Source organism: Hoplias malabaricus, chromosome 2 (assembly GCF_029633855.1).
Source record: "Hoplias malabaricus isolate fHopMal1 chromosome 2, fHopMal1.hap1, whole genome shotgun sequence".
In the NCBI taxonomy this organism is placed as follows: domain Eukaryota; kingdom Metazoa; phylum Chordata; class Actinopteri; order Characiformes; family Erythrinidae; genus Hoplias; species Hoplias malabaricus.
The window spans coordinates 19,921,404-19,931,480 of record NC_089801.1 but is presented as its reverse complement, the minus strand read 5'-3'; the positions used below and the strand labels follow the sequence as shown (position 1 = coordinate 19,931,480).

Genomic DNA, 10,077 nt, shown 5'->3' with positions numbered 1-10,077 from the left:
CTGCTTTTACCTTCCTCAGCTCTCTTAACTCTGTAATGAATTGAAAGAATTAAAATAATTACACGTTAAAGTAAAGAGGTACATTTAGACGAGTTAAAGACATTAAAGATAATAAAAATAAGGGAGTTAAAAGGGTGAAGGGAGTTTAACCTTGAACACTTTAACTCAACTCTAAAAAAGCTTTTATAAAAGCTGCTCCTGAGCTATTCTTAACTCTTTGCACATTTATGGATTCAATTCATTACACTCTGTAATCAATTACATGATTCAATTACTCATAATTACATTGTAGTTACATAGTAATTACATTTCTGGTTTGTTGTTTTGTTGTTGTTAAGACGACTTCTCAGTTTGGATCATTAGCTTTTTTGATCTCAGACAAAATAATGAAAAAAAGGACAAGAAAAAAGGAGAGAGAGAGAAAAAAAGAAAAGGCTGTATAACCAGAGCTGCTTGATGCACTAATACGTTCCACTTCAGTTCTATAGGAATCCAGTCGTGTGGTGCTAGGCTGCTTCTTCTGAACTCATTAATTCGACAATAGTTTTACTGTGGATTGCATTAAGGCTACTCTGCTCCCTCTGGCTCCATGCCTTTCTTCATTTGTTCTCTCTGGAGGTGACCGTTGTGTTAATTTAGGGCTAATCGCTTGAGCAGAAAGGGTCAGAAAGTCCCTGCAGCCGGGATAATTATGTAGATCCACAAATGTGTGTTCTGCACTTCAGGAACTCTAAAAATAACAACCCCAACAAGCTGACAAGGGGAAAAACAGGGGAAACAATGATATGCCTATTATTATCTGTGCTGTATTTTATATTTTATTTTTTTGAGAGAGAAAGAGAGTGAGAAAAAGCCCCAGAGAGAGGAATACGCCTCTGGCCAAGGGAACTAGAGGAGAAAGAGAGGAGAACAAGAGGAGAAACAGGGCCCACAGAGGCCAGGGCCTTAGTAAACATCGGCTAAGCAAAACTGACAACTTAGGGACCTCGATCGGCGGATAAGAGCAGAACTAAGACAGAAAGGACAGAGACAGTGAATGCTGGGAATCTGAATGTGAGTCTATTCTATGAGCACTGATGTAACCTGGGATCTCCACTGAGATATTCACTCAGGTGCAAGATTTCAGCTATAACTATGGCAACAGCATGAATAAGCTCTTTGTTTTTGGTTACGTTTGTGACAATGAATCATGGATACAAAAAGTAAATTGATGTGGCTGATTCACATGTGTAATTACATGTAACAATAGAGTAACTATAAAGATATACTTGTGTAATTACAGGAGTCAAAATCACGATACATTCAGGACCTGATGCTTCACTGTGCTGGCATACCAGACACCGATGATATAGTGTAGTCTACAAAGCCATGTACTGACTTCTGCTCAAATTTGACAGTGAAGACAGTAACCATGCTGTGTAATAACACATTAATTACAAATGTAACAACAGTTATTAAAGGAGATATAAGCTAAGACCTGTTTCTCCACTGTACTTGCAGGGCAAAGTAAGGTGTACTCTGCAAAGTACAAACTGGTTGCCGCTTGACGTTTACAGTAGAGACAGTAACCATGCTATGTAATTAAACATTAATAACACATGTAACAAAATTTTTTTATTGAAGACAGAGCTAGGATGTTATTATTTCATATAAAAGCATGGAATAGCCTCCAGCGCTCAGCACTTTCTACAGAGCACACCACTATTTTCTGGCTACTGTTTGAGTTTGAGAGTGGAGGGTGTGGTAGAACTGTGTGATTACATGTTAATGTAACAACAGTGTAACAACACTGTTACACATGTAACAACAGTTACTTAAACAATTTAAAATAGGCCCTGATTCTTCAGTGTACTTGCATAATATAGGCAACTACAGCATTACATTCTCTACAAAGTAGAAATATATTTTCTGTTCATTGCTTAATTTACAGTTATAGCTGCATATAGTACAACATTCTCTACAAAATACAAAGCCATATTCTGAGCACTGCTTGAGTGGAGGGTGTGGTAGAGCTGTGTGATTACATATTAATAACACGTGTACCAAAAGTTACTTAAACAATTTAAAATAGGCCCTGATTGTTCAGTGTACTTGAATAATAAAGGCACCTACAGCAAAGTAGAAATATATTGTCTGTCCAGTGTTACAGTTTGGGTATAGAAACTGTGTTGTGTAATTACACATTAATAACAATTGTAACAGCAGTTATTAAGACAATATAAAGTATAACCTGATTTTTTCAGCATAGCTGCCAATAGTACAGCATTCTCTACAAAGTACAAAGCCATATTCCGACCACTGCTTGAGTTTGGGAGTGGACATGTTTCTCTGGATCTGTGTGAGATGCCCAGAAAGCACTGTACATCAAACACTCTGTAAAAGAAACACTCGGCCTTTGGTGAGGACTCTGTTCCTTTGTTCTCGACTGGGGGTCCTTCTCTTTGATACATGTACAACATTCAGCGTTCCTCTCCAAAAACAAATGATCCCAACCAAGCAAAGATAGTAAGAAATACGAAAAGAAAGACTCAAAATCAACATCTGTTTGTGTAAACAATCCACCATTGCCACAGCTTCCAGGCAAATGACTGACAGCTGTCATCAATCACACATTAAATATTCAACATTAATATTCCCCACAACTCAACATTAACACATCACTCTTTCTGTGGCTACTGTTGCAAAGCAACACCGCTGTGTTCCTGTTGGTTTGAACCGGAGATCAAAACGGAAATGAAGGATTGGTTGAGACTGAGTTTCGAATAAACACACCTTAAGGGCAGTTATAATATTCTAATATTTCACATTGGTTATGATGAATTATTCTCTCTGCTCTTCCCTATGGGACCAGGCTGAGATCAGAGGTGTGTTTTCCAGTGTTCGACTGGTCCTTCTTTTATTTCTGTTTTCACAAGTAAACAAACACCCAACATAAACACCAGTCGACTGCACCCAGATCTACAGAGTTGGTTTCGCACAGCTCTATTCCTCCCAGGATACATCAGGATATGCTTTACTTATGTTGGTATTAATATGGTCTAAAAATCATTTTTAATCATATATTAAACACAACGGCGTGTGATCTAAACAGAGATAAGATTCTTCTTATTGTTGTTAAAGCAGAAAAACCATGATGTACACAATGGTAATTGATAACTTCAATGGTAAAATTCTCATTGATAAAAACACAATAGTGTTAATCCCAACTGTTCTGAAGGTTATAAAATATTGTGAAAGCATTTGGAATAAATCAGAGTTAATTTGGTAATGCTATCATTCACAGTCCTTTCATTTTATAGGATATTAACCACAGAAGTCTAAAGCACAAACAACAAAATATGCACCAGTAAAATCACAAATCTTGTTTCTCTATTTGTTGTCCATTTGATCAGCTCCACTGACCACACTGGAGCTCTTCTACAGTTACAGACCGGAGTCCATATGCTGCTCTGCATACTTTATAACCCCCAGTTCAACGTTTTTCAATGCCCCAGACCCCAAGAAAGCAGGTGTGATAGGGGGCTAACAAAGTACAAGCAAGCCGTGCTGCTGGAGCTGACAGTCCCATGGGAAGACCACTTGGAAGAAGCGTTTGAGAGGAAGCTCTTTAAGTTTGCACGACTGTCAGCAGACCGAAGGGAGAGCGAGGTGCCTCCCAGTGGAGGTTGGATGCAGATGTTTTGCAGCCCTTTCCTTGACCCAGAGTCTTAAGTTGTTTAGGCATCAAGGGAAAGCAAAAGAAGAGAACCATCCGCAATACCATCAAATCGGCAGAGAGGGCCTCAAGATGGCTGTGGGTCAAGAGAGGAAAACCATGGAGTCGTGGTAGCTGGTTAGCCAGCTGGACCAATGTTTGGGTCTGATCAACCCCGGCTGGGTCACCTGGGTGAGGGTGTATGATGTTGAAAGACCCGAAACACCCAATGATTCCAGGAACAACATTTTGTTTTTCTTTTTAAGGGAACTGGAGATTCTTCACATGTCAGAGCTGTGGAGAATGGCATTCTCTTTGAAGGTGTGTTGTGCCCCATCTCTGAGACTTGTTAGTGAAGCATTCTGTACAGTAAGGGGGTCCAGTGGGGGGTCAGAGTTCCACAGGGGAGGAGTACAGAGGGGTTATAATTCGTCTAAATACCATCCTGTAAATTACAACCAAGAAAAGTCAAAATTCAAATTACACTAGTGGCCGCAACGTGGAAAATCACTACGGAAAGCTGAAGACAAATTGAAGGGGACACTCTGGAGAAGCCGTTGGCCAGTGGAGCATAACCTTGCGGCCCAAAGGAAATGGTTTATCCACAACATAGTCTTCAATGAGAGTCAGTGTAAAAAGGGAGCATTTGTATTGGTCCATTCATCATGGAATTTTCACACAGCGTGTAGGATAGTGGCTGTGTTCACATGGCATACTAAGAGTGATGTTGAGATGCATGCTTTTCTTTGGATAGTGATGATAAAGCCTCCCAGCACTAGGTGGCATCCTCTGTTGGGACAGAGCCCAATTCAATAGCTTTGAGATGAGTTTGAGTTACAGAACTAATCATGTAACCTCAGTGAGTGCTATCAAATCCTCACAGCAATGTTCTAACGTTTGGTACAAAGCCATGTCCCAAGTTCAAGGCTTTTATTACAGCAAATAAGGGACAAACCTCCTATCAATGCCCTTGACTTCAGTGTTACAGAGTTATGGCTCAGAAACACGAGGCAGTAAATATTTCATATAAAATATATATATCTGTAACAAAAGAACAAACACTAAATATAACCCCCCCACCACCACCACCACTACCACCACCACCCTCTCGAGGGGCTGCTTCCAGGTTATTGAATATGTTTCTGAGTCAGAAGAGAGCGGAGAAGCTGAATGAATTTACAATACCTACATGATTCAAAGGCTGGAAATGCTGACTCCTAGAAAAGCACAGTGGTGTAAATGTGAGATAAAGAGAGATGAAAAAAGATGAAGAGAGATCAAGAGAAATGAAGAGAGATGAAGCCCCCCACTGTGCCAAGAAAACCCCAAAAACCCTCCACAGCTGAAAACACACTACACAGCACTTTGACAACTTTATCATCAGCTTCAGACAGTGAAGAACAACATGGAGTTTCAGTGGGTTTTTAAGCTACAGTCACAGCCAGTGAAATCAGCCTCCAACGGTCATTAGGATGCGCGCTCCTGTCCACTGGTGGTGCTGTTTCTCTAAATCCATATAAATCTCATTGTTTTAAACCTGAAGAAGAGCTACAGAAACAGTGCTGTAAACTGCTGTGGGATATTGTAGGTCCAACAATGGTGAACTATATTTTTGGAACTATTGTATAAATCCCAGGAATTATATTAATTCATACTGAGACCTGTATGTTTTCACATATTTTTTTTTTTTTTTTCAACCAATGTTAGTTATTATTATTATTATATATTTATTTACAACCTTAGCTGAGGGTTTATTTATCTTTTACTCTCTGGACTGTACTGAGTGCTGGACTGTACTGAGTTTGCTTATTTGTTTAGTATTTACTTTCACTGAATTGTTTCCATTATTTTTAGCACTTCTCATTGCTATAAAATGGAACTTGCATGTGTCTAGTTTTAATCTTCATTAAACTTTATGAAATAATCCCCAGATGATTTTTCTCCTCACAATGGACCATTCTTACCTTTGCTGCGGCGGCGGCCTCTGTGCTCTGTGTAGAATTTGAGCTGATTCTCATCATCTACCTCCAGCCCAGCATCCACCTGCCGTCCAAATACAGCACCTGCAGAGAGAGAGAGAGAGAGAGAGAGAGAGATAGAGAGAGAGAGAGAGAGAGAGAGAGTATTAGAACAACTACTGTAAAGTTTGATACAAGTCTGTAGTGGTCAATAATCAGCATGTTCATTTTTGAGGGAATTAATGATTATCCACTGATCCTTCCACAGTGGTCCTCTGCTTTGATCCACATTCATTGGTCCATTCAGTCTCCACCTGGACCTCCATTAGACCTTAAAGACTGTGTAAAGTACAGGAATAAATCCCATGAGATCATGTGGAGCCACAGGTTAGAGACGAGTTAACAGAAGCAATGTTCTCAAATGCATTTCACAAACTGATGTTTTTTTTTTTAATTAATTAATTAATTTATTTATTTTTCCTTTTCTCCTTTATCTTCAGTGGTGAAATCTCAATAAGCAGAGCAACACATACTGAAATAAACTCAAATTAACTGAAATATACTGAACTGAATTCATTCTTAACTACGACAAACCAAATCAATACACAGCCAACAATACATTGATTTTTACTTTATAATTATTATTATAATAATTTATTGACTTGTAAATAGACAGAAAGAAGTCAGTGCACACCATAAGTCCATATTAATAATGTAGGTAGATGATGTTGAACTTATAATGTTTATGTAATAGCATAATTACAGTTATCCTGTATTACCGTTATCTAGTTCAGTATCACGGTGGGTCCGGAGCATACCCGAAATCACTGAGCGCAAGGCGGTAACATGCCCTGGAGGGGGCACTCTCACACTCGCACCTACAGACACTTTTGAGTCTCCAATCCACCAACCAACGTGTGTTTTTGGGGCATGGGAGGAAACCCGGGCAACCGGAGGAAACCCACGCAGACACAGAGAGAACACCCCACACTCCTCACAGACAGTCACCCGGAGGAAACCCATGCAGACACAGGGAGAATACACCACACTCCTCACAGACAGTCACCCGGAGGAAACCCACGCAGACACAGGGAGAATACACCACACTCCTCACAGACAGTCACCCGGAGCGGGACTTAAATTTACTACTATCATATCATATGATTACACAAACATATACAGAGAACAATGTAGTACAATGTGGCTAACAGTTATCGTAATTTTCACTGCTCCTGTTCATTTAGTCAACACCACCAGGTTTGACATAAATACACACATTATATAAGAGCATTTGATGTATACAGAGAATAGCTCAGTGTTTGACTGGTATTATGTCACTAAGGTTAAAGAGGGTGTATTAAAACGGAGCTGGCTTGTCTCCCTGTGTTTTCCAGAGACACGCTGTGAAATATTAATGCCACATTTTCCTATTAATATTGCAATTCTATGCCTCTGTGTTTTAGCACATATTACACAACAGCAGCCGCACTGGCAGCAGCTGAACGCATCGGGGTTCCATTTAAAGAGTGTTTTCAATCTGAAAGCATTTGTCTCTATTATCTGTATGCTCTTAGTCATAAAGTCTTTAAGCCGAGAAAGTAATTATAGATATGACATTGCAAATTATAAAATGATTAAAGTGATAACTGGGTGTAAAAGCCAATGTACACAACTTATACCCCACTTCAAATGTGGCCATCTGCTCCTCCACATCAGTTAATATCAAGAGTGTTGATAGAGAGCGTGCTCCCCTGTGCTGCTTTACCAGCTTCTGGGAGGGATTTACACCAGCTGTAGGAACATTGCGGTGAGGGGTTGATGGCCTTCTACCATTAACCCTTAATGAGGTCAGGTACATCGTACATTCTGGATCCATAACTTCACTCACCGAGGTTTTGGATGGCAATCAGTCACTTCAGAGGAAACAGTATGAGTGCTGGGTAGGATTTACAGAGCTCTGGCTGACACTTGGCATTGGGCCTGGTGACTTTAGGCTCTTGTGGGACTGCTCTAGATAGTTCCATTTCAAAATCCTCCCATGTCATAGGTTTCTTTATATGTTTGTTTGTGGTTAAGGCTCAGCGAGGTTCCCTCAGCTCTCAACATCCGTTCTAAACACACACACACACACACACACACACACACACACAGACACACACCGAAGAAGCTCCTCTGAAGAGTTAATTGCAGGTTTACAGTCATGTTCATGGCAAAGCTGTTCAGAGCCTCAGCTCAGGAACTGCCTCATGACATTTACTCAAAAAAAAAAAAAAAAAAAAGAACAAGCAGCTTCTGAAACAAAGAAATAAATAAACCATTGTCAAAACAGACTAAAGTTTCTGGAACCCTTATGTCTGTTGTAGTCAGAGTACTGAATCTCCCTCCACCTCTGAATTTTAATGGGCCCTTGGTGTTCTCCTCCAAGCATTCCGAGCTGCCCTGAGATGTGCTGCAGTAGCTTTAATCAGAGTGTGTTTTACAGACAGTAGAGAGACGTAAACACAAACTAAACAGCTCTAAACACACTTTTCCTCTTCACTAGGGGCTGGTCATGAGTTCAGGGTGTCTGAATGCCCTGACTGTGTATGTGTGTGTGTGTGTGTGTGTGTGTGTGTGTGTGTGTGTGAGCTTATGATAAGGCATCTTCGAATTGAGGACTGCCCTAAATATATACTAACCATATTATTATTATAATTATTTTAATGTGACCACTTGCTGTAAAGATGTGATTAGATTAGCCCTGAGTGGTGACAGATCTCACCTTACGTATAAATTACATTTGTTCTGCAATATTTCTGCCTTTTCTTTATTGAAAACATCAATATATTCATCTGCATTTTTACAAGGTTACTTCCAAAACCCAGGACTGCACAGAAATGATAGTCCTCTACAGCCTCAGAGAGCTGGAACCACCTCTGAAGTGTGTGTGTGTGTGTGTGTGTGTGTGTGTGTGTGTGTGTGTGTCAGAAGAGAAGCTACTTGAACCTGGAGATCAAAGCTAAGGGAGAATAAACAGAGAGAGCGGAGGGTAAGAGGAAAGAAATGCCAGATACGAAGGAGAGACTGAGCTGTTTTGCTTTTTTTGTGAATTAATTATTTTAGAGAAAGCAGCATTAGCGATGGAAGGAGCTGAGATCAGAAACGAGCTGATCATCCTCAGCTTTTAGCTTTGGAGAGAAGAGTGAATGAATCTGGAGAGAGAGCAAGAAAGAGTGAGAATAAGTGAATAAGGAAAGAGTAATTAAAAAAGGCAAATAAAAGGTAGGGCAACACAAACTGAGTGAGTGATCAAGGGGAGGGAGGGAGAGAGAGAGAGAGAGAGAGGTTTAATCAAACACCTTGAAGTTCTAATAGTTACCTTTCACTTGAAAAATGAAAAGAGAAACACCACATTTAACACCACATTTAGCGCCTGCTAAAAACAACTCCACCTGCAAACTCTCACGAGCCCCCCACCTTCTCCATACATTTAACACCAGGGGGACGGGTTTAGATGTGATAACTGCTCCATAATCAAACTCTCGGGTGTTACGTCTGCTCCATCAGGAGAGAAGACTCTGACACAGAGCGAGTGATTCTGCTCTAAACACACTCGCCCCGGACCAGGGGGACTTCTCTCGGTGCTGATCCAGGTGAGAGCACAGATGAAGGCTGTAATTGGGCTTGTGAAGATCGTAGAGTTGTAGGTGTGTGTGTGTGTGTGTGTGTGTGTGTGTGTGTGTGTGTGTGTGTGTGTGTTGTTTGTCTGCTTGGAACATGTCACTGGGACACTCTACTTTAGAGCAGGGCTCTCCAGATGGAGTAAGAGTACACTCTAAAAAATGATTCTTGTGTCCAGTAATTATTGCTCATTAAAATGAAAAGATTTTACCTAAAATACCATTTTTTTAAGTTCGCTTAATTAAAAGAATAAAAGCAGCCCAATATTTTGTGTGTTTACTATATTCAGAATTTTGCAGAAATATTGCATATAAATTGCGATGTTTCTTTGCAAATGTCAGTGTGACTACAGAATTGAGTAAACGTTACTAAATATTTTAAGACTTTTTGGGACACCACGTGACTAAGGACGTTGGCGCAAAGAAGAAAAAATTTGGACCACATGCATAACATCCCAAGGAAGGATTGCATAGGTAAGAGCAAAATGACTGATCATTGAAGTGTTTACAGACCGTTTTCAGTCGTTTTTGAGTTTGAACATTTGATATGTAGCTGTTAACAGTGTGTTCTCGTGTGTGGAGCTGCGTCTTTAAAAACAGTTCAAACGCTCAAACTCAGCTAACGGTCATCAGATCTGTGTGCATAAACACTCTAAAGGTTTAATATCCTAATTACAACCGCATTTTACTCTTCCAAAAAGCGGCCTAGACGGCCTTTAGTCTTTTTGAAGTTTCGTCTCAAATCACTCCTTCTTCTCTGTGCGGT

General features: G+C 40.1%; 1 protein-coding gene across 1 annotated transcript in view; it reads right to left on the bottom strand.

Annotated features, from left to right (window-relative positions):
- LOC136675087 (astrotactin-2-like) overlaps nucleotides 1–10,077 on the bottom strand; it is a 469,599-nt gene that overhangs the window by 218,611 nt on the left and 240,911 nt on the right. Inside the window, exon 5 of the mRNA XM_066651501.1 lies at nucleotides 5,659–5,757. Coding sequence (XP_066507598.1) covers nucleotides 5,659–5,757 — 99 coding nt within the window. The remainder of the gene's footprint in view (nucleotides 1–5,658; nucleotides 5,758–10,077) is intronic.